Source organism: Sitophilus oryzae, unplaced genomic scaffold, assembly GCF_002938485.1.
Source record: "Sitophilus oryzae breed Bouriz unplaced genomic scaffold, Soryzae_2.0 scaffold_562_pilon_pilon, whole genome shotgun sequence".
NCBI lineage: Eukaryota > Metazoa > Arthropoda > Insecta > Coleoptera > Curculionidae > Sitophilus > Sitophilus oryzae.
Window position 1 is genome coordinate 1289159 of NW_022147154.1, and position 25927 is coordinate 1315085.

A 25927-nucleotide genomic window follows, 5' to 3' on the forward strand; every position below is an offset into this window, starting at 1 on the left:
ATTATATTTCGTAGCTACGTTTCTATGACTGAGTAAAATGGCGAATATTCCCATTACATATACTGCTTTAGGATGAGAGAGAACCCTGAACCATTGATTGAAAGAATTGAGAAGATACGCAACCTAATGGGCGAATTCGTGACAAGGCTGATTTGATTTCCCCTTACATCTCAAGTGCTGTACAGTGGAGCCACCAATCGTTCTGCCAGCATCGCATAAAACACTTATTTTCTCTAATTCGGCCAGCGAAGGCTTATAGAAGGCGGTGTGGAACCGAAAGTTATGTGTCGCCATATTAAAATGTGTAATATCTGTAATACGTTTGACGAAAATATCTTTGGATGAAAAATCGTATTTATGTATTCAAAATTAGTGATGGGATAACTCAAGGGAAAATTCGCTATAGTAGTCGATTATTGAAATAACCGACAAGCGATCCTAGAATGTAATAAATTGAAATCCGATTTTAATGTGACATACTCGATAAAAAGCCGAGCGAATTTTCTACATACATTGCAGGTAGCAAATTTATACGACGTTATCCGTTGCGTATCTGAGGGACAACATTTTACGACCTACATCGACAATGCTTTGAAATAAACTAAATCAAGCGAATCGCTTGCTACTTGCCATTCATCACCGGAAGAATATGTGCCCTGCGCACGCAGCTTACTGCTTGGCGTTAGAGTACTTATAACAAGCGACGGTCGAAACCCCATATTTTTAAACATGAGCGATATTTCGCTCGATTATTGCAATCGCTTGAAACTCGAGTACTCGATTATTGAAATTAATCGGTTTTTCCCATCTCTATTGAAAATTTATGTGTGTTAAACATAGAATAAACAACAAAAATATTTTTTTATAGGTACTGAATATTTCGTAGGGTCGAAAAAGTCGTTTAGATGGCTTGGGAGTGATGATTATTGGCATTTACATAATATTTTACATATGAAATAACAGCAATCTTGACTTCCAAGCCAACTCTAACGCCGTTCTTATATATATACTAAATTGTTTAATGATAGAAAATCCGTATTATTAACGTACTGTACCCTAAATCAGTAAATTTATGGATTAATCAGTAGTTATGGCAACACTGCCTCCGGCAACCACTCATTTTGTCGACTAAAAGCAGAACCACCCGCAGAACTACGGTACAGTATTCTTTATCCGCTGCGCTAAACGACAATCTTTATCTCGGACAAGCTGAGCATACATCTTACGGCGCATTCTCACGACTCGTGTACTTGACAAACATTTGTAATTAGTATACAGGATATACATGGTGCTTCGGGCATCTATACAGACTTTCTAAATTATTATAGGCCGTATTCTCGCCAGACCCTGTATTGCCAATAAAAAATACTTGCCAAGTAGACAAGTCGTGGGAATGCGCCTTTATTTTTTATTTAAGAGGGCGAAGAACATAGGGCATATTTTCTCGTTTTTATAATTAACAAGTACTTAATTTTGTGAACTGTTTAGTATTTAATAAATAAATTTTCTTTTGAAGCAGAGTGTTTAATTAATGTTGACAGACCTGTAGAAGAAAATCATAATAGATTTGACATATTTTGACATAACTTGTGATTGTTATGTTTGACCAAGCAGTGCCTTCTATTAAAAGATCAGCCTACGGGCGAGATTTATGACGTCACGCTAGTTAGATATAACGGATTAATAAATATGATGTAGAATACATGGAAAACATAATTATTCCTCAGATTTTTGGTTTGTATTTTAAAAATGATATAGTTTAAATGAAATATACATAATATACAGTTAATAACTACAACATATATACCTATTTATAGTAATAAATACTTTGGCAAATAAACTATGAACCATACAAATGCAGCAAATGTTTTACAATGTACAAATAATGTATAGGTACATAAGATAATGGGTAAAATGTAAATATATTTTAAATTTTGGGGTTTGAAAATCGATCTAATTTAACAAAAACATTTAATATCTACTAATAGTGATGTATTATTATTTGCATTCACAAAATTTATATGTATATTTTGCAAGTATCAATGTTCGAAAAATTATATTTACAAATAATACAATATTATCTAAAAAAAGGCGTCAGCGATGGCTATGAAATGAAGATCGCTGGCATTTTATATGTTAAATTATTCTAAGATTTTTGATTTTCTTGGGATTTTAGATTCGGGAAAAACGCTGATTAAGTTTTCATTTGGGTTTTCATTATTTTTATTTGGTTTAAAAAAAACGTTTCGGCTAACTATAGCCTTCACAGTGTTGTGTCATATGAGAAAAATAGTGTCGAATATAATCCAAAAAATTACATATACAATATAATTCACACCTCATAATGTTTACTGCAATTAATAAACTAATATAAACTTATCAAAAGATGACCACATATTTTTTAAAATTATTATTCTTAACACTAAAATTATCTACATTGACTATGGAGTACGCAGTAAACATTATGTGCGTGGTGTGAATATTTTATATGCAATTTTTGGATTATATTCGACACTATTTTTTTCATATGACACAACACTGATGGAGGCTATAATGTTAGCCGAACCTGTTTTTTTTTTAAACCAAATAAAAAATAATGAAAAACCAAATGAAAAATCAATCAGCGTTTTTCCCGAACCTAAATTCCAAGAAAATCAAAAAATTTAGAATATTTAGAATCAAGGTTCAAGAATATCAAATTTTCCAAGATTGTAAAATTCTAGTTAATTATTTTATGTGTACATTTATTTAGGGAATGTCATCGATGTTCATTTCCAAGCCAACTAGACGCCGATTTTTTTCGATGATACGGTATAATTCTTACGTAAAATGTAAATAACATTAGACCAATTAAAACAAAGAAATATGAATTTCTTAGTATTTTTAGTAATACCTTTATTCTTAAAACTTAATTTTGTATTATGCAAATATACCAATTTTATTGTTATTTTATTCATATTGTATTCAGCCATCACTTAAATATTTGATATTAATTTGGTATTATAAATAATCAATACTATTCATTAAAAATTACCGAACAAATATATGTTATGCTTAACATACATTATATATTATCAAACAAAAACACATTCTTCTTTTAAACTGTATCAGTCTTGTCTTTACAAAAATCTTTTTTAAAATTTGAACTCAAAATAATAATAATCTTTTTCATGATCTCTAATACACATATTCTTTATTTTTCCCTAGTTCATAATACCTACTTACGTGTTTGAATCTATCGAAGCTGAACCAGCAACACTTGGAGTGGAGATTCCACAATATGAATAAAATAAACATAATTGTCCAGTTTTCATTAATACCATCATGGGAGAATATTATTTTTAAATTTATTAAAGATATTTTCAATAAAATTCTCTTGATTTATAACTCGTACCCACTTTTCTTGCTCTTCCGGACACTTTAGGCTGCCTAGTATAATAACTATCCTTAGTAACTATCCTTTCCACCAGGAACACAACAAAGATGAGGCATAGCACCAATAACACACTCCACTTAAGCTTTATTGATGAATTGTTAGAGTCTTAAAAAACACACACAAAAATCACGATAAGTAAAAAATGTATGGGCACTTTTAGGTTAAATCACTTGCACAACGTGTAATTTTTAAAATTTCTATTTTTTTATGCGAAACCGAGAGTGACCATATATCTGGTAGTAGTTTATGTCACTTCAACACCAAAATAATTAGTTTTTTGCACTACAATAATAAATAATACCAAAAATCAAAGAGTTAAAACCAAAAATCAACCGACAAAATATGAAACGGAATCTAACCCAATATCTAAGTATGTACAGCTGATGAAGTAAACAAAAGTCCGCCCGTGGGCTGATCTTTTAATAGAAGGCACTGGACCAAGACCGGATTATTTTAAATCATAACTCAAGAACGAATGTATATAAATGATTGAAAATGAACAATTTCCTTCATTTCAAAGAGTTCTTTAATAAGCTTCAAATACATTTTTCTGTAAAGTAAAATAGGGAAAACTTCTTAATCATTTTTAAAATTTACATGGGATTTCCTATGTTCGGGTCGACAGTGCAACACACGGTAGATAATCGCACACACTTAAAAGAGCTGTCGGTTTGAAGTCCGCAGGGCAGTCGCAGTCCTTTCCGGGCTTCAGGATGGCAACAATCTTCGTTTGCCTTGAACAAGCTCGGCAGTTTTTCCGTCTGCTGGGTATTGTAAAACTTTTCAAGTCATTGCATAGTTTGGAGTCCTAGGTATTTTAAAGATGCTGTACATATTCCATTTAAGTCAGCAGCTTTCCCTAGTTTCATTTTTTTAATGCCTCCATGATATCTGTGACATACGAGGAAATCTTGACAAGTTGCAAATGTAAAATGTCTTTCAGTTAGGATTAGTCTAGCCAGTTATAGAATTTAAATAGCAGACATATTTGTAATAAATATGTAATATTTTTTACCCCATACCAACCACATGGAGAAGAGCAAAAGTAATCTTCATACCCAAAATAGGCAAAACTGACTGGACAAATCCCAAGTCATTTAGGCCTATTTGTCTCACATCGTTCATACTAAAAACGCTGGAGAAAGTAGTTGACAACCATATTGGAGAAAATCATCTAAAGGTTAAACCACTGCATGATAGTCAGCATGCATATAGAACGGGCAGATCCACAGAAACTGCTCTGTACCAATTAACGGAGCTAATACAGACAAGTCTGGATAGCAAAGAAACAGCAATTTGTGCCTTCTTGGATATTGCGGGGGCGTTTGACAATATACCACATAAGGTGGTCAGGCGATCTCTAGAAACAAGAGGGGTGAACAGAACTATTATTCGCTGGTTTTGGGAAATGCTGTCAACACGAACAGCAGAGGCTCAGATGGGCACCAAAACTGTAGCTGTTAAAACAACGCAAGGAACTCCACAAGGTGGAGTAACCTCCCCTTTGCTGTGGAGCTTGGTGGTGGATGAACTACTAGATGAATTAACTCTAGCGGGAATACACTGCATTGGGTATGCAGATGACATAGTCATGATCGCTCGGGGGAAACATGAAGGCACCTTGTGTGATATTATCCAAAGAGGACTCCGTATCACTGAGAGATGGTGTAGGACTGTCGGGCTGAGTATCAACTCAGACAAAACCGCGATAGTGCCATTCACCAGAAGGCGAAGTCTGAAAAACTTGAAAAGAATCCAACTAGATGGAAAGGAAATACTGCCAACACAGGAAGTTAAATACCTGGGAATAACCCTGGACAGTAAACTCCTGTGGAACAGGCATATTAAGAACACTACCAGCAAAGCCATAAAGGCTCTCATGATATGCAGAAGACTGGCCGGAAATAGATGGGGCTGCTCCCCTAACATTTTGCGCTGGATGTATACCATGATAGTAAGACCCATGATTACTTATGGAGCAGTTGCCTGGTACACAAAACTGAGCAACGGACGGCAAGGCTAAACCTATGCAAAGTCCAGAGACTAGCATGTGTGTGCATCACAGGAGCCATGAGAACCTGTCCAACAGCAGCAATGGAGGTCATTCTAGATCTAACACCACTGCACATTGTCATTGGTAGATATGCCAATGCGACAATGATTAGAATGGTCACTAACGGAATTAGTACTGGGAGAATTGTCAGATCAGGGGCTTGGAACACCCTCAAAAAGGAAATACCACTTCTGCAACTCCCAATGGACGATATGCCAAGAACGTACAACTTTGACAAACATGTCAATGTAGTATTGAGCAATAAGAAGGATTGGAAGAGCGAAACGCTTGCCCAGCAGTTAAAAGACCATACCATAACTTGGTATACTGATGCTTCCAAAACCAATACGGGAACAGGGATCGGAGTGTTTGGGCCGAGAGCTAATTACTCCGAACCAATGGGCACTTACCCTAGTATCCTACAGGCAGAAATCTACGCTATCGAGAGATGCGTACAACTTATCTTAGATAGGAACTATCGGAAACAAGAAATAGCCATCTTATCTGATAGTCAAGCAGCATTAAAGGCGATCAACTCAGTATCAATCAATTCGAAATTGGTCAAAGAATGCATAGAGAAGCTGAATAAATTAGCCAAAGAAAACAAAGTCCTCCTACACTGGGTGCCTGCTCACCAAGGGATAGAAGGCAATGAAAAAGCAAATAATCTAGCTAGGAAAGGAGCGAACACTCCACTAACTGGACCAGAACCGTTCTGCTTTCCAAGTGGGAACCAACTCAAGGCGGAACTCAAGAACTTGGAAGATTCCATCCGCAACCTGGAATGGAAATCTTGTAATGGTCTAAGACACTCGAAGAAGTTTCTGAGGGCTTATGATCAAGAAAAATCACAGACCTTCCTGGGTCTGAGTAAGAACAATCTTCGGATTGTCACGGGGTTTTTAACAGGACACTGTCTCCTCAATGGACACCTCAGTAGATTGAAACTAAGAGGAAACGGCGAATGCAGATTCTGTGGGGAAGATGGGGAAACACCAGTACACCTCATCACTGAGTGCGCCGAGACGACAACCATTCGTGCCATGAATTTTGGTACGACTGATATTGGAGATGGAGAACTACCCTCTATAAAACCGTCCCAGATACTGGCTTTTGTCAAAGCCCTGGGACTGTATGATGAGTTATGATTCAAGAAAGGGGGACACAATGGATCTGTAAGGTCGAAGTGATTAACCCCCCTCCCACTCATTCTAAAATTCATTCTTCTACCCCATATCATTAAAATGTTTTATAATCAAACTAGGTTTGATTTTGACAGTTGAGTTTTTCTTGTATATGTAAATATTATCTTAACATTTATGTCTCTTTATTATTTTGTTATATGATAATAATGTTGAATGAAAATGACCTATAAAAATACATATATGTGATCTTAAAATAAATTAATCAAAATTGTCTGTATAATTTTATTTTTACCTTTTCTGACGTAAAATATTGTTTAATATTTAATAATGTATTAGTATTTTGTGTTGATATTGTTAACTGGACAGTTACTTATAGGGGACCAGAATGGCAACTCCTCAAACCTATTGAGAACTCATGCACTTACAGGGTTTTCTGCCGACTCGTCCCGTCGCGTCGTCTATCGACGAGCGGGCCGAGGTTGCCATATTTTAACCATAAAGCTCTTGCCGCGAGTAATAAACAAATTAACAACCTGTATAGGCTTGGTACATACTCCGCCGGTACTGCCACCATCGGAGAATACGGTAAACAGACGACTAAACACTAAACATATACACAGATTTAAATAGTGAGTACACAAAATAAAATGTTAAAAAAATGTTAAAACCTACTACAAGGCTTGGATTTGGGTCCTAATTTCCGTATATAACAAGAGAAACTGTACCATTGCTAAGAAACGTGGAAGGAGAGAGGCAGCTTTGTGATGGTTGCGCCTCATAGAAATCACAAAACTGAAATCCAGCTCTGAATCCAGTACTTAAAATTCTATGGAAGGGACATCATGCTTCACGTTCCTCATGCAAAGTTCAGTTTTCAAATTACTGCGATTATTGACCTATTTTCATTATAAAAAAATGACCATATTCCATAACGATATTCTTATAACGCGATGTTAGATGCCCAGAAACATATCTAATGATTTTATGCGGCGATCGCCTGATTTAGTTTATTTCAAAGCATTGTCGATGTAGGTTCTAAAATTTTGTCTCTCAGATACGCAACGGATAAATATACCGGGTGCGTCTCAAAAGTGGATCACCCCTATAACTTTTTTTTTCAGATAAAACAACGAGATTTGGTATGTTAGTATATGACATAAATTAGGATTGATTGACATATTCAATTATTTTCGGTCACTTCCGGTTTCAACGGAAATGACTGCAACTTTTGATTTTTAAATCGCACCCTCGGTATTTTTTTACTTTATTCGGTAGAAAATGACACTCTGAATAGAATGACATATCACATGTCAACTTTTGACATTTTCGCATATATATTGTTTATTTGAAATTGTAACATGCGGTTCATAACGACAATTTGACTCGAAGTACCAAGTGTGTGGTAACAAATTATTTGTAAAAAATTCTTTTTCGAAATATGCTAATGATCCACCCTCGTTCCATTTGAAAAAAATTGAGATATGATCAAAAATATGATTTGGGCATCTTTTAACCGGCCAGGGCAAGACACTAAAAACATTAGACGATCAAATCTATTTTTCCAAGGCTCCTTGATTAAAAATTAGTGTTTTTAACACAGCCATGGCACTCTAGATTGAAATTTAAAATACAACTTGTTTTTAAGAGAATATGTCAAAAGTTGACATATGATACGTCATTCTATTTAGAATGTCATTTTCTATCGAATAAAGTAAAAAAAATACCGAGGTCATTTCCGGTGAAACAGGAAGTGACAGAAAACAATTGAATACGTCAATCAATCCTAATTTATGTCATATACTAACATACCAAATCTCATTTTTTTTATCTAAAAAAATAAAATAGTAATAGGAGTGAGCCACTTTTGAGACGCACCCGGTATACACGGCGTCGTATAAATTTGCTACCTGCAATGTATGTAGAAAATTCGCTCGGCTTTTTATCGAGTAGGTCACATTAAAATCGGATTTCAATCTATTTCATTCTAGGATCGCTTTAGTTCGTCGCTTGGTACTCGGCACTTGCATCGCTCGTTCTTAATCGAGCGATGTCGGTTATTTCAATAATCCAGTACTCGAGCGAATTTTCCCATCACTAGACATAATAAATAAATAAATAAATAAATAACGTCTTTATTTTTTACTCGGCGAAATTCAGCAGAGCTGTTAAGTTAACCGAGCATATAAAAAAAGTAAATAATATAATACATTCTTAAAAAATAACATTCAAAGAAAAAAGAATTAGTAAGAAAAATGAAAATTAACAATATACTTTAGATAAAGAAAAATCAACAACTTAATAAGTTAAAGCAAAAACAGTAAAAAATGAAAATTGTTCCGTAAATGATACAAAAATTAATAAATCAAATTATTGTGTAATTCTATATCCGCTCAACATATAAGTTTTTAATTTTGTTTTGAAAGTGAACGTGTTTAAATCAAGGGAGTATAGATTCAAGTTGGAATTGTACATCTTGGATGCCAGGTAGGAGAAAGAACGCTGATATAGCGCCGTGCGATGTTTGGGAATTTCCATATTATTACACTGCCTTATAGCATAGTTAGAGTATCGAAATTTAAGTTTATTAGTTAAATACTCAGGAAAACCATTCCGCAAAATTCTGTGTAAAAAACATGCAAAATGTAACTTTTGTCTGTCTTCAATATTTAGCCAATTCAACATATCTAGTTTATATGTAACATGGTCTCTCGATCTTAATCCGTATATTAAGCGAATACATGAATTCTGTACTTTCTGTAACTGTCTCAGATTTTTGATCGAGACAAGGCCCGTAAACAAAATTACAATAATTGGACTGTGATAATACAAGAGCCTCACATAATTGCTTTTTTAATTTATAGTTTAGAAAATCTTTGTTTTTGTATAGGTTTCTTAAGGAGATGAACGATGCCCTGACCACTTTACTCACTTGAGATCTAAACCTCAACTGCGAGTCAAATATAAGTCCTAAATATTTTGATTCCCTTTCTACGGAGATAATCGAATCAGACATTTTTATTTTCATGTTCTGGGCCGCCCAGTTATTATTTGGTCCGAAGTAAACGATTACTGACTTTGTCGGATTTAGTTTTAACCCGTTCTTGCTGGAATAAGTGTATATTTTTCTAAACACTGTTCAACTTTGTTCTGGGCTTCGTATGCTTCTGATTTTCTAAAACTTAAATGTAATTGGGTATCGTCGGCATATCTATGCATTTTGCAGTGGTTATCGTCCACTGCCATGTCCATGGTGTATATAATAAAAAGTAACGGACCGAGAATGGATCCCTGAGGAACGCCCTTAGTAGTAAACTTTGCCTCCGATTGATTACCATTAATCGAAACAAATTGGGACCTATCAACTAGATAGCTGTGAAAGAAATTAACAGCAGCCACAGAGAACCCGTAATACCTAAGTTTAGCACAAAGCAACATGTGGTCCAACGCGTCAAATGCCTTACTATAATCCAGCATTATCAAAGCAGAAGTTCGACCTTCATCAGCTGCAGATATAATGTCGTCAAGCACACTTAATAACACAGAAGCTGCGCTATATCCCTTTCGAAAGCCTGACTGAGTGGGCGGTATAAGGTTCGAATCGTTCAGATAACTAACAAGTTGTATGTATATCGTCTTTTCAAATATCTTTGACAAGGTAGGTAAAAGGCTTATGGGTCTTAAATCTGAAAAACTACCAGGATTATTTATTTTAGGAATAGGCGTTACAGTAGCTACCTTCCATTGAGTCGGATAAACTCTAAGATCACAGATAAGATCCCCAAGCGATTCGCTTCCACACATGTAAATATCGACCAGAGAACAAGACTTGCTAGCGCGGTATGTAGTAATAGTCCATTAAAGTAAAAAAATGTGTTGGGAAATGTTCACATAAAAACCAGTTTTTGTATTTTGTCTATTTTTTTTAATTTTATCTTGTACCTACTAGGTATTGTTCAAATTCGAACAAATTCACAAAAATAAAAATAAATTTAATGTTTATAATTAAAACCACACTCCATCATCTTCTTCTTGTATATTTTCTTGATCAGGTTGAATCTCTTGTGAAATTTCCTCATCTTCACTTTCACTCACTGCTAAATCATCGTGAATTTTTATACCTTGACGTGGCATTGTTTCTTCAACTTTTCTTACTACTGTTAGTCCAGACATTAGAAAATCGGAAGGGTCATAATTCGGATCTATATCCATACTTTCCTCTGTAAAATAAGGTGTCGAATAACATATTACGTTATAATATACGGTCCTGTACACTTTATCTCCCTGGTCTATATTTCAATGCATGCGATAGAGATAAATATAAATGACCGGTTAACAGGCAGAGAGACGAAATAAAAAGCGACATACAGTGTTGCCGGTTTTTATGTGTGTAGGTAGGGATATGTGTGGATAGATAATAAATGTCGCAAAAAAAATATTTTAAAAACTTTCATGTATACTACTGAAATGAAGATAATATATATAGCTAAATATAATCTATTACAGCTGTAGTACTAATTGTGAAAAATAAGCGGTTTGAAATTTGATGCAAAACCCGGCAATACCGTATAGAAGGAATGTATCAACCCAACTTTTATCTCTATTTAATACATATAATTTTTGCTTAAGCTGTCTACATCACTGAATTACACGTTAAAGTCCAGACCATGCAGTTTTGATGACCAGATCGGTATATTATATTGTATTGTGTCTAAAATTGAAAGGAAAAATTGGTGACAAAATTACGAATTTTATTTGACACTTGTTAAATGTCAAAGTAAAACAAGTAGCCTTTAAACATTGCGACGTAACTATATGCATGATATAAATAAGTAGTGATGCTATATTATTGTTCTTACTTCTGAAGTTCTTTTGAAGTTCCTATAGTGTTTAAACAGTAATTAAATCCGAATAAATAAGGTTCCGAAAACCCTACTCGGTATGTACCATGTGTAGCGGGTGACCAACTAAGAATGGACGCCGCAGCTCAGAACCTACTTAACGTATAACTCTAGGAAAACAATTCTCTAACAAGTTAATCGGCCAAGAGAAATTGCTTGAAATTATTTTCAAGCTCGAAAAATGTCCGCTAGGGGGCGAATCGATAGCCAGTCAGAAAACCGGATTTTCTCAAAAATATGCACGTGAAGAGGAATTTTAAATATTACTATTGTAATCAATGGAGAATTTGTAATACTTTTGCAAAAAAGATAAAGCAAATTTTGCTTTATCTCATAAAATAAAGTGGTGGGGGAAGTTTAAACTTGCTTTTATTAAAATAAGGATAACTCTGATTTAGGTTAACGTAATTAAACAAAGGTTATTTTAAGAGCTTTTCTTCCTTAATAATCCGCAATATAAATATTGTCTCGATAGATTTTCCCGTATTTGGTACAGGGTTTTACATGATAACAGATACTGTGTTTATTAATAATTTCCAGCAATTCCTCTTGGCTGATTTACTTATTAGAATTGTTTCCCAAACTTAACGACAAGTAGTTTCTGAGATACAGTTAGCCTCCATTCTCAGGTGGCCACCCGGTACATATTACTTTTCAATAACTCACCTTGCTGATAAAAACCCATAGATCCTAATTGAACCATTGCTTCTGCCGCCTGCTGACTGTCATCGTCAGCACCCTCGCCAGGAAGTTCTGCAGATATTATTAGTCCTTTTTGATCATCTTCAAATTCGGTTAGAGGAACCTAAGAATCAAAGTGTTAACTGAACTCTATATTTATGTAGTATTACTATACTAATCAAATGGCCTTCAAAGTCAGTATAACAGATTATACAGTGATTCTTTAAATAGAAAAATTTAATAAAACTAAATAAAAAAATAAAACAGCCCACGAAAGTTCAAAAACAGGAAATGGAAAAAAAATGGGAAATGGCAGGAATATTAAAAAGATGGACCGAAAAACTGCTGGTAAATGATATAAAGAACATCCCAAGAACCTTGCGAGGTAATGAGAGTACATTATACGATTACATTTTATATTTATTTTTTTACATTTAGCCCTCCAGCAATCATACCACGCCATCGAAAAAAAAAACGGCACCAAAGACGGCTGTGACACCGCTTTTGCAGGGATGTATGAGTAAAAATAAATTAGTTCAATAAAATAATAGTAAACAGTAAACCTTGAAATTAATTATATATAACGAAGATTTGTTTAATTTAATAATATATTTACAATATACCTCATCTAATTCATCTTCACTTGAAAATTCTAAATCTTGCTCCAAAGTTGCAGGTTCTTCTGATTTGATCTTCTTCTCAGGACTAATTTCATCCACTGTAATATCACCTTCAACGTCAACAAAATCGTAGTCATCAAGTTGCGACTTTATCGATGATAAGTGATCTGGAGAGCTGGATTGACTCTAAAATAGATTTTATTAAAAATTAAATTAAGTTTATTTTGTTTTTTTTTTGCTATTTATTTCTTGTTATGGTTATATTTTAAACATTGGTTAAGATGGAAGAAACTAAACAGGCACTGAATTTTCAAAATATTGTACATAATCATTATTACGTACTTAATTTTTTTATAGTCTAATTTCGTTTGTTTAATTTATAGTACGAAGTTCAATGTTTTGACTGAAAACTTGCAATGTTGTAAATTTTCAAAACCATTGAGAATCCAAATACTATATAAACATTCTATGGTTGTTTCTAATTTTTTTAACACACTTTAGCAACTATATACAGGGTGGTCCGAACTGTATTCCGGAAACTTCGGCAGCATATTCTGCAGATAAAAATAAGTAAAAAAGTTCGTATAAATGTATTGGTGGGTTCATACAGCCAAATAAAATAAAATAAGAATAAAATAAAATAAGAAATAAGGAATTCTTATTTGTGTGCGTTCATACAGTCAAATAAAATAAAATAAGAAATACATATTTGCTCATGCGCAGTACGATGAGGCTGGATAAAAGTTAACTTTTACGATTGTTTATAGTAATTTTACTATTTATAGTATATTTATTTATTCGTTGCCTACTATATTATACATTTTACTTATGTGAAATTATAAAATAAATTAAATCCAAACTGAAAATATTATTAGGTTAGAATTAAGCGTGCGCAAAGCCGTTTTCACATAAAATAAAACAAGAAGTTAAAAGATAAAGACTTCTTATTTTATTTGTTATTTTATTTGGCTGTATGAACGCATGTACGGTATCCCATATAACCAACTTTCTTATTTTATTTTATTTTATTCTTATTTTATTTTATTTGGCTGTATGAACCCACCATAAGTCCTAAAATGCTTTGTTTCAGAGATACAGGGTGTAGAAGTTTTATTTTTATTTCGATTTTTTACAAATAATTTATGAAGTAACGTCAATATTTGGATGAAAATTGGTGTCTGGGAGTTTTTTGACATGAGAAATTTGATTTTGATGTCAATATGACTCCTACTTGTAGAGGGCGCCACCTACATATGCTTTCACTGGTTTGAAGAGTAATAACTTTTCATCCATACCTGTATAAAACTGCTGAGTAAAATATATACATTTACAACTTTTTTTTACATAAAAAAGGTTTCTTGGTAAAAATCGCTACGAGTAATGTTTCTCGAGATATTTGAAATTGAAATTATCAATACCTGTCATCAATTGACAGAAATATTAAATTTGAAATCTTTTTGTGCCAAAAGTTCAACAGAAACTGTTTAATCATAATTTTTTCGCAGAAAAATTTATGATTAATTTAAAAAAATAAAAAATTATTATTTCAGTCAAATAACTCTATTCAACGTATGCTTATTTTTTGTCAATAATGACATAGATTGACTATTTCCAGTTAAAATATCTTGAGAACGGTTGCTCGTAGCGATTTTTACCAAGAGACATTTTTTAAGTAAAAAGTCATGGAAATGTATATTTTTTAGTCAGTAGTTTTATACAGGTACCGTCGAAAAGTTATTACTCTTCAAAACAGTCAAAACGCATGTATGTGGCGCCCCCTACAAATAGGAGTCATTTTGACATCAAAATCAAATTTCTCGTGTCACAAAACTCTCAGACACCAATTTTCATCCAAATATTGACGTTACTTCAGAAATTATTTAGAAAAAATCGAAATAAAAATGAAACTTCTACACCCTGTATCTCCGAAACAAAGTATTTTAGGACATACATTTATACGAACTTTTTTACTTATTTTTATCTGCAGAATATGCTGCCGAAGTTTCCGGAATACAGTTCGGACCACCCTGTATACTGATATTTACACAAATTTAAACATAATATAAATTTAATTTTTTTTATTATCGGAGGTGGTATAATTGTTAAAATCACCGCCTATATGACATAAAACTTAAAACGAAAAAAAAACACATACTAGACTTTATTAATAAATTATCAGTTTCACAGTAGATAAATTCTTACCACTCTATCATGATCGACCAGTGAGAAACTTTCATCTTCATTTACCATCCAGTTTTCATCGTCTTGTATTGCTTTTTCTTCTGCTAAAGCTAATTTATTTTCCAACTGGGTTAAGTGTTCATCATACTAAAAAAATATTAATTAAATCTATTATAATAATAATACCTACCATTCCTATTATAATTTTATTATAATAGAACTGTAACTTCTTTCCATCAGTTGACGATAGTAAAGTTAATTATGACTGCGTTTTTTAATAATATAGCGTGTTGCTGATGTTTTAAAAATATAGGCATTTCTTATACTGTTTAAAAAGTATAAGTATATTTAATTATTTTAGAAATCTTGAATTTCTAGAGTATCAAAGTGTATTTTATTGTATAGATTTCCAAGTTAAAAGAGATACGATTTACCTGGAAAAAACTGGTATATGTTCCGAAAATTATAAATTAGACAATAAAAGGGGATAAAGGCCTAACATTTTTTAATTTAATAAAAACGAAACTCAGTCAATTAATAATTTCATAATGTACTTAAAATTTTCTAAACAAATGAACTAATCTCAGACACACTCTAAAATGCATATTTAACAAATAATGATGACGTAACGTTAAACGATGACTAAACGACAGTAGATACCTAACCAGTTTTATTAACATTACATACCAAGACAAAGCATTAGAAGTATTATAACGTGTAAATTATATATTATATTTTATATCGCTTTTTTCTTTGTTTTTCTAGAGAAATATGAATTATATAAAAAAGTACCTCATCCAATGCAGCCTTACAGGTATGAACTAGCATTTCTGCTTTCTCAGTATATGGAGAATCTTTTCCATTGTATAAAATACAATTTTCTAGTATTTGCTGCACATCTACTAAAAAGTCATGTCGGTTGTGATATCTATGAGCTGAAATAACAAACAAAAAATATTATTTTAATATCTTTAAGAAAACATTTTTTTTATATCCTATTTCCCAAAATGTAATAACATACAACCTGTACAAACTACCAAAAACTTTTATAGATATAACTTCTAGAAAACGAAGAGCTCTACAAAAAATGTCCTATGAAATTTTCCCATAAAAGTGGAAAAATGTTAAAATTTATCGTCAAGTGTTTTTTTAATTTCCAACATTTTCGAAATAATTAAGAATAAAAAATAATCAATTTTTTAAAAACTAAAGTAAAATTGACTTAAAACTTACTGATAATCTTTTTAGAAATGGTCTCTAAATCCATTGGCCTCTTAATTATTGTGTAGTAATCTTTTACATTCTTTTTATTTACTGGTTTATGGAAAGGCCATGACTCTGACAATGATTTTAATCTAGTATTCAAAATATTCTCTAATAAGTATGTAAAAGCAACTTGATCGTTATCTAAAAGAGGGTTTATAGCTTTCTCTAGACGTATTAATCGTTCTTCCTTTTCCCTTAATCTCTCTACACATTTATTTAACATCCTTGTGGCTGCTACTGTTAGACTACTTTTGGCTCCATTATATAACGTCGAGTTTTCAACTATTTGGTTCACATCAGCCAAAAACTCTTCGCGACTCTGGTATTTTTTCTGCCTAAAATTAATGGCATATAGGGTCAAGTGGTGTAAAAATGAGACAGGCCATGTTTAAGTAAAAATGAGACATTCAAATAAAACTATTAAAAACTTATATTCAGTCAGTTTTCTTGTCAAGAACATTTAATAATAATTGTTAACACCATCATCATCCTCATAATTTGTTTAATCTTTGTGCGATGAATCGTGGAAAAACTGAAATTACAAATCCATTGTCTCGTTTTGAGGTTTAAAACTTTTGAAACTGATTACCAACTTTTGTCGGGCGACACCAGTATGACTGACATCAGGATAAACTGCGTCTGCAGAGGCATGCCATTTCTACACCCAGCACATCTCTTTTTTAAGGGTACTTTTGGTATATTTTTACTTCTGTAATAGTTTCGTTACCACCAAACGCATATTATAGAAGAAATACTTTTGTATTTAAATAGTTCTTATTAAGAAAAAAAACCGGAAAGTTTTTCGAAAAATGTCTCATTTCTACACCACTTGACCCTATAAAACTTTAAAAATTTATAATTGTTTTTCACCTGAGATTCTCTCTTATTGTCTGTAAGTCCATTGGTCTCTGAATAATTTTGTAATAATCAATAACAATTTTAGAATTGACGGGAAACAAAAAAGGTTGTACATCAGGCATATCTCTCATTTCATTAAGAATATTTTCTAGGATTGTTGATAACACAACGACCGGGTCAGTTCTTCGTCTGTTAGCGGGTTTATTATGTTTCTTTAAATAATCGCAATGCAAATCTGATAAAGCTAAAATTGAATTCCAAATATGTTATGATGATAATTTACAATAAGTTAACTGTACCTTTTCTTTTCTTTTTCCCAATCACATCTCTAGGTACTTTTAATAGAAGACTTCTCCTTTTCATTTCTTCAGCATGTTTAATTAGCTTTCCGGAAAGTTTTACTTTTGTTCCATCGACGTTGACTAAATCTTCATCATCGGTATTCAACTGTTTTTCAATTTCTTCTTCTTGTTCCTCCGTTAAAGCTACATTCATGGAGGAACAATTTCCCCCAACTGTAAAAATATTAGTTTATGATTTTTATCTTATTAACCATTTTATTATTTTTATATAGGCTTGGTGCATTTCAAACGACGTTTTAAAAATCCGACAGCAGCGCTCGGTACAGCAGAAATCAGAACTGCCCGGCTACTTTATTTCACGCCGTCCCGGTTACCCTTCATTTTATGAGAAATATATATACGGAATATAATATATACAGAACGGATAGATGTACTGTAAACAAAGTGCCCATTACATAATCAAAAAATTAAATAGGCATATACTATGAGAGAATAAAATACAAGTTGTCGCGAGAAATTCCGTTGGAATTACAGGAGGAAGCGGCTGCGGCTACTCAAAATTTACTTCCGACTATAACCAGAGAGAGATATCAGCAGGAATATGACAATTTTTTGAAGTGGCGGCAGGATAGAAGTATAAACAGCGTAAATGAAGCGGTATTGCTGGCTTATGCTAAAAGAATGTCTGAAATGTATTCTCCTACATCACTGTGGACAAAGATATCCATGCTGAAGCTTGCGTTGAGAGTATATGAAAACATCGACATATCAAGGTAAAAGCCATTATATTCTTCGATATTTAATCATACTCATCTAAATTATATTTGTTCATAGATTTGGTAAACTGTTCATGTTTCTGAGGCGCAAAAACGAAGGTTATTCACCAAAAAAGCAAAGTTCTGTCGGAGAATGACATAAATAATTTTCTACTGGATGCCGATGATTACACCTGGTTACTCGAAAAAATTGTATTGGTGCTTGGTATTCTTGGAGCTTGTAGGCGCAGCGAGCTTTGGTCACTCACAGTTGATGATTTCGAAGATTCGGAGAAAAATATTCTTGTCTCATTAAGAAATACTAAAAATAAGAAAGATAGGAAATTTCTTATTCCAAAAACGGGCCTTCCGTTTGATGCCTATGGTTTATACAAAAAATACATCAACCTGCGTCCTCGTAACTTTGACAATCCAAAATTTTTCATTGGTTACAAGAAAGGCAAGTGTGTTAAGCAAATCGTCGGTATACATACCATCGGGAGCGTACCGCAGAAAATTGCAAAATTTTTGAACTTGGAGAATCCAGAACGTTATACAGGGCATTCATTTCGTAGATCATCAGCAACCATGGTGGTGATTTACTCGTTCGCCGAAAATGGTGGTGATTTACTATCGCTAAAGGAGCTAGGAGGATGGGAGTCTTCAACAGTGGCAGAAACTTACATAGAAAAATCAGTTTCCAAAAGAATGAAAATAACAAATCAACTTTTTCATGATAGCTCCAAAAATAATGTGTCTTTAGTGGATACAAATATTTGCCATTCTTCAGTAGCATCATCTTCTTCTATAAAATCTGTAAATCCCTGGGAAGGATTACAGATTTCTAAGAACAACAAGTGCACTTTTTAATTTCCATGTTCATTATCATGAAAAATGAATTTTAGTATAAGACATTATGTATTTTTTATCCTTACTTGTGTTATTGTTCAATAAAATTTGTTATTAAATAGTAGTGTTTATTGCTCTAAAAAATCTGCAGTATGACGAAAAATCTAGAACGCAACACGGCCGATAACAAATAACGGCCTTGGCTGCTTATGATCCTCGGCTATCGCCTCGGATCACAAACTTCAGCCCGGCCGTTATTTGTTGTTTATCGGCCTTATTACGTTAATAACTATTATATAGGCTTGGTGCATTTCAAACGACGTTTTAAAAATCCGACAGCAGCGCTCGGTACAGCAGAAATCAGAACTGCCCGGCTACTTTATTTCACGCCGTCCCGGTTACCCTTCATTTTATGAGAAATATCGAGAGAATATCGTTTCCGCACTTACGGATGCCCCGTAGCTACAGAACGGATAGATGTACTGTAAACAAAGTGCCCATTACATAATCAAAAAATTAAATAGGCATATACTATGAGAGAATAAAATACAAGTTGATCAAAATTAATGTATGTATTATTTTAATCAACTAGTGCTTAAATTTTTTATGGATATCTTCTAAAATTATAATTATATACGTTTACGGCCTAAATAAAATCGCTATTTAAACCGTTTATTTGTTTCTGCCGTTTAACGTATTCTCCGACGTGACAGCACAGGGGGAGAATGCACCAAGCCTACACACTATGTTATCAAAATGTTATATACCAATATTATGATATAACGGACAGGCCTTATTTGTTCTCATGTGGCCCACATTTCCACATGCACCACATTTAAGTTTTAAGTCTGGTTTAAGTTTCGTTTTTCTTCTACTTTTTGATGGGCTAGTTGTCGCGCTTTTTGTAGGAGCGGATGGCGATGTAGGTATTTCGCTTGGATTTGGCAACTTTTCAGTTGGAATATTTGGAGCTAAAGATGTTTTTGGTAATTGCTGTTGTACCATTATTAATCTGTAAAAAACACTCATTAGCTTCTTAATTAATTATGTAGTATTAATAACATCTATATCTAAAAAAATATTAACTAATACCTATAATAACCCATATACAGGGTGGTCCGAATTGTATTCGACAAACTTCAGCAGCTTATTCTGCAGATAAAAATAAGTAAAAAAGTTCGTATAAATGTATGTTTAAAAATTTTTCGTTTCGGAGATACTTTTCCTACACTATAGACATAGAGATTCGTTTCATTTTTAGTTTATTTTTTTCCAAATGATTTGTGAACTAACGTCGATATTTGGATGAAAATTTGTGTTCAGAAATAATTATTTGAACAAAATTTAAATAAAACTGAAACTTCTACAACTCTATCTCCAAAACTAAGCATTTTAGTTCATACATAAATATATACGAACTTTTTAATTTATCCTAATGACGTCCAATCGCACAGGAAAGAGTTTAAAAGAAAATGGTTCTATTACCTTTCTTTTTCTTGATTCCTTTTTATCCTTCTAAGTTGTTCTTGAATCCTTCTCTTTTCTCTCTTCATCTCTTCTTTTTGTGCCTCGTCTAGTGTAGCAAATTGTCTAATAAAACTATCATCCTTAGTAGTTCTGATCTTGACGTATGCATCTATCACTGCTGGTTTTCTTACATATTCTACTCGAGTGTATTCTTTTCCACTAGGATGTCTAAACGTTCTTATTATTTTTAAAACCCTTCCTAAAACAATATTTATTTTCTATTATATTACATTTAAATGCAGAAAATACTTAATGGGTATAGGCTTGGTGCATTTCTACCGTTGTTTGAAATTTCCGACAGCATGCTGGGTACGACATAAATCAGAACTATCCACTCAACCCCTAGTTACCTTTATTTTTTTACACAAAGGCTTACTTGCCTGTGTGTAACAGAGGTCGACGAAACAAATGGGTAAACAAAGTATCCATTACAAAACCAAAAAATTAAATAAGCATGTACTGTGAGAGGATAAAATGTAATTTGATCAATATTAATAGTATACTTTTTTTAATCACGTGTCAAATGGAGGATTAACCCACATCAAAATGTGGGTTAATTTTTTTCTGAATATCTTCTAAAATTTGTAATTATGTACCTTTAAAATATTTCGTTACAGCCCAAATAGTCCCAGTTATGTCCCCGCTAGCAAAACCGGTGCGTAAAACTATTCTCGATACCGTAGTTGAACTCGTCTAGAAAGTTTTATTATCTTGAATAAGAAATTATAATACAAGTTAAACCTTTTGAAGATATCAAAATTACCCTTTTTATTTTTTAGAATGTTTAGAAATTATAGTTTTAGAACACGAAAAACAATTTGTTATATAATTAATAACATTTTTTTTGTGTATTCGCTATTTAAACCCGTGAGTCGCCTGTTTACGGTATTCTCCGATGGTGGCGGAGAATGCAGCAAGCCTATATTATGGGTAAAATAAAACACAAATAAGCTTAATGTATTAAAATGACAAAATATACTTGTTTGCTTTACCTTGTTGAGAGAAAATAGATTGATCTTGACTTTCTTCTTCGTCCTTCTTCTTATCCTTATTTTTATCTTTCTCCCCTTCCAAAATCATTTTTCTTAATTCTTGTCGTTCTTGTTCCTCTCTTTCAAGGGATAACTGGGTACTAGTTTTTTTATTTGCCAACATATTTTCAATATTTTTCCCCATTTCTTCTATATCTTCATCGCTCTCATCTTCAGAACTTTCACCTGTTATTACCAATTTTCAAAATTAAAAGAATGCTTTTTAGTTTTATATTTTTGGTTGGTGAAATCACAAAAATTCTAAAATCATACAACCACGAAAAAAATACAAAAATCATAGAACGAGAAGTAAATACCAAAGAAGACCGGACAAGTGCGAGTCGGACTCGCTCACCGTTCCGTACAAATTTGTAGGTAATAATTAATAATCTGTGTAAGCTTGTGCCAATGAAGCCTTTTCATACAATACCCCACGTGACACGATTAACCCAATTCAAAATTTGGACCGCGCGCCGTTCCTTGCATAAAGACCCTTTTCTGTGATTTAATTAAAAATATACGCCTTTTAGATTTTTTCTATTCTGTACAAATTGCTATACATTTAAAAAAAATCTACAAAAAATTTGCATCCCGTTGCTTAACCTCGATGATTATTTGCGCACTCTAAATAAAGACGAATAAGTAATGCAAAATATCATAGTTCTAGATCAACGGAAAATGCCCAATAAATTTGATTCCCTTGAGACTGGGTAGTATCTTTTTTAACATTAACTTTAGAAATTTAATTTTTTTCACAGCTTCAAGGGACCGTAGACCTTAGTTTATGGTTTTAATTTGAACTCGATACCTCCACGCGTTCCCGAGATAAAAGGTCTTGACAGACAGTAGAACGGACAAACAGACAACAAAGTGATTCTGTAAGGGTTCCGTTTTTTTTCCTATTGAGGTACGGTACTGTAAAAATAATAGAATAAAATAAAGTTTCCTAAAATTGTAATTATCTATATGAATCTTGACAGACGATATTCAAAAATTGGTTGAAAACTTTTTTTATTTAAAATGATTCTGTTTTAAATCACCACCTGTGAATTTAAAAAAAAATACTTTCATTCTCAAAATCATTTCCTCACAATTCTTTTTCCTCAAAAGCAAATCACTAAGTATAAGAAATCTAAATATTCATTGTATACCTTCATCAGTACTTAAGACTTCGGAACTAGCTAAAACTCTATTCTGCAAATCAAAAATTCGTTGGCATTCTTCTTTATATCTCTCCTGGTGTTCAGCAATTGAAAATCTATTTCCTCTCGAAAATTTGTCCATTCCTTCTTCGCCAGCTTTAGCTTTCTCTGTAGATAGAGTACGTACAACATCGATGACTTCCCAACGGGAGAGTTTTTTGATCTCCTCTTCTGGTACTCCAAATTTTCGGAGAAGTGCTTTAGCGTTATTCAGAGATAATCTTCTAAGATCGGCATCAGTACCTAAAAAAAAGTATATCCTCTAATCCAGGTGACAACAAAATAGATACCCGGGGACAACAGGCAACATTTTCTTAAGTCATTTTTAATCTAAATCAAAGCAGAAACTATCGTTGAAAGTCACTAAATTAAAAAAATTATATGATGCGGACTTTATGCTGTATCTTGAACACACTGTATACCAGTTGAACTAATGGTACCTACATAGTGAGGCATCTCGATGCATCGCGGCGAGCATCCCATCGAGATGCCCCACTATGTTTATACCCTAAGTTTCTCAGGAAAATACCTGTAACAGTTCTTTTTGGCTGTGATTCCTGATCTTCTTTACTCTGAGTCGGTTTATTCGGTACCCTTACATAACTAAACCCTTCACCGCATCCTGTAGGATCAGCAGGTCCATTTAACTGTAGCAAACATTTGCCTTTCATAGCTTGTATATATGCTCTAGTCGTATTCCAAGGAGCGACTTTAACTTCATCGTCCATTTTTAATTGCATTTCCTCGTCGTCATCTTCCGCTGGCGTAAGAATAAATTTTTCTCCATAACCAGCATCCTTTAATCTGAAAATGACAAAATTGTCTATTTCAAGATAAATGTATTTTATAGCTCAATGGAAAAAATATTATATACAGATCTCCATAATTTTTGTATTAATGTTCATTTTTTAGGGTTCAGGGTTCCGTATCTCAAAAGGAAAAAAAACGGACAAGTGCAAATCGAACTCGCCCACCGAGGATTCCGTATAAAACTATATTTTTTTATGATCTAATTCCAAATATATAGTTATCAGATTTTTCCCGATACTGGTAGTATAATGCGGTATTACTTGCTATAAATTTTGATTCCGTTAATCTTAAACAGATTTTTAGTTATTTTTATGATGTATAGTTTTCGAAGGATGAAAAAAAGGTCGGAAAAAACTGCGAGACTAGATTCTGAACTATTTATAATATGTACCTATAAATTTGTGCCTACTCGGTGGACGATTCTTGTCCGTTTTATAACCACTCGACCTTATTCGCACTTGTCTGTTTTTTGTCCAACTTAATATCAAAATTGATTGTACTACAATTTCCTTTTATTACTAGATATGTATCATATACAAACCTCTGTTCAGCAGCTACCATACTAAAATAAGCACAACACTGTTCGGGAGATACCATGGCCCTAATTTCTTCCTCCGTGGGCAATCGAAATTCAGGTTTTATAACCCACCAATTCGAATCCATTCCAGTTCTTTTAAAGTCAGCACAAAGTTTAAGTCTCTTTCTTATGCTACTTTCCGAATGTGACGGAAAAGCTCTTTTAATATCGTCCATTTTTATACGCCTGGGATTGTCCTTACTTTTCCAAAACAGACGATATATAAATACTTGTAAAAAATCTCTAACAAAATTATTTGCACGTTTAGAATTCGGACCAGGTACTTCATATAATGGACATTCTTGGCCAGCAACGAATAGAGAATCGATTTCTCTAATGTAATATTGTTGTCTGGTTCGTATAATTAAAAAATCTACGATAAAGGTGCCTAAGTAAAGTAACTACACTATAAATAACTCTGTCGAAGATGCACCGTTAACGTGTACCACATTAGAATATTTATGTACGCGGGAAAAAACGTCATCATAGCTGTGATCAAGTATATAAACACGCAGCACGTCAGTTTGAACTAATACAGTTTATATAATTTTTGTATTACAATTCCTACGATTTTTTGTTTGAACTAAATATATATATACAGGGTGTCCCAGAAATAAGTGCAAGTATTTTAACTGGTAGTATAGTTCAACCCCAAAAAAACGCCTATGAGGTTTTTTTGCGAAAAAAAAAATTGAAAATTCGAATTTTTTTGAAAATTTTTTTAGAATTTTTTTTAGTTTTTAGTTAAAAAAACATAATTTCTTGATAATACGGCAACATAAGTATTTGATTAAATTTACAAGAAATATCCAGAAAAGATCCAGAGTTTCTCAAAATTTTAGCAAAATATCATTTTTTTGGAAATTTTTAAAGTAAAATAACTCTATCTCCAAAACTTTATTTTGGACTTATTTGAAAAACGATAGAGAGAAAATACGTTTCTTTTATCGAGATCTACCACCCCTTAAAATACTTGCACTTATTTCTGGGACAACCTGGATATATATCAAAAATTAACCTTTGCACATTAAATGAACAAATAAGTCAAGACAATTATTTTGTTTATGGCGTATAACTATTTGATCTGCATCGTTTTGGTTTGATTTTTGCCTTTAACTTTATGTTTAACGGGTAACACGGGTAACAGGAAGGGTAAGGTAACGCTATCTGTACAAATTAGGCAAAGAAAACAAAGTCCTGCTACTCTGTGTGCCTGCCTACCAAGGGATAGAAGTCAATGAAAAAGCAAAGAATCTAGCTAGAAAAGGAGCGAACACTCCACTAACTGGACAGAACTGTTCTGTTTCCCAAGTGTAAACCAACTTAAAGCGGAACTCAAGAATCTGGAAGACTCCATCTTAACCTAAAATGGGAATCCTCCAAGGGTCTAAGACACTCGAAGAAACTTTTCAGAACTTTAAGTAAGAACAATCTTCCGATTATCACGGGTTTTTAACAGGACGCTGCCTCCTTAATGAACACCTCAGAAGAATGAAGATAAGAAACAACGGCGAATGTAGATATTGTAAAAATAGGGAAACGCCAGAACACTCCATCACTGAGTGCGCCGAGACGACAACCATTCGTGCCATAAACTTATAGGTACGACTGATGTTTGAGTAATCTAACTTCAATTTTATTTAACGTGTATGTTTGAATATTTAGGCACTTCTAACTTGGTAAACGTAAATACTCTACGCCAAAAAAGTGTAATGACGTTTTGCGTGCACCGAAGT

At 33.1% G+C, this 25927-nt stretch overlaps 1 protein-coding gene across 1 annotated transcript in view; it reads right to left on the reverse strand.

Annotated features, from left to right (window-relative positions):
- Positions 1 to 10532: 10532 nt before the first annotated feature.
- LOC115887359 (transcription initiation factor TFIID subunit 1) overlaps positions 10533 to 25927 on the reverse strand; it is a 58449-nt gene continuing 43054 nt past the window's right edge. Inside the window, exons 14-27 of the mRNA XM_030906779.1 lie at positions 24156 to 24564; positions 23334 to 23608; positions 22754 to 23047; positions 21564 to 21788; positions 20530 to 20770; positions 19812 to 20056; positions 17438 to 17653; positions 17151 to 17382; positions 16248 to 16615; positions 15807 to 15949; positions 15036 to 15161; positions 12837 to 13019; positions 12199 to 12337; positions 10533 to 10851 (exon numbers count right to left, since the gene is read on the reverse strand). Coding sequence (XP_030762639.1) covers positions 10637 to 10851; positions 12199 to 12337; positions 12837 to 13019; positions 15036 to 15161; positions 15807 to 15949; positions 16248 to 16615; positions 17151 to 17382; positions 17438 to 17653; positions 19812 to 20056; positions 20530 to 20770; positions 21564 to 21788; positions 22754 to 23047; positions 23334 to 23608; positions 24156 to 24564 — 3311 coding nt within the window. The 3' untranslated portion in view covers positions 10533 to 10636. The remainder of the gene's footprint in view (positions 10852 to 12198; positions 12338 to 12836; positions 13020 to 15035; positions 15162 to 15806; positions 15950 to 16247; positions 16616 to 17150; positions 17383 to 17437; positions 17654 to 19811; positions 20057 to 20529; positions 20771 to 21563; positions 21789 to 22753; positions 23048 to 23333; positions 23609 to 24155; positions 24565 to 25927) is intronic.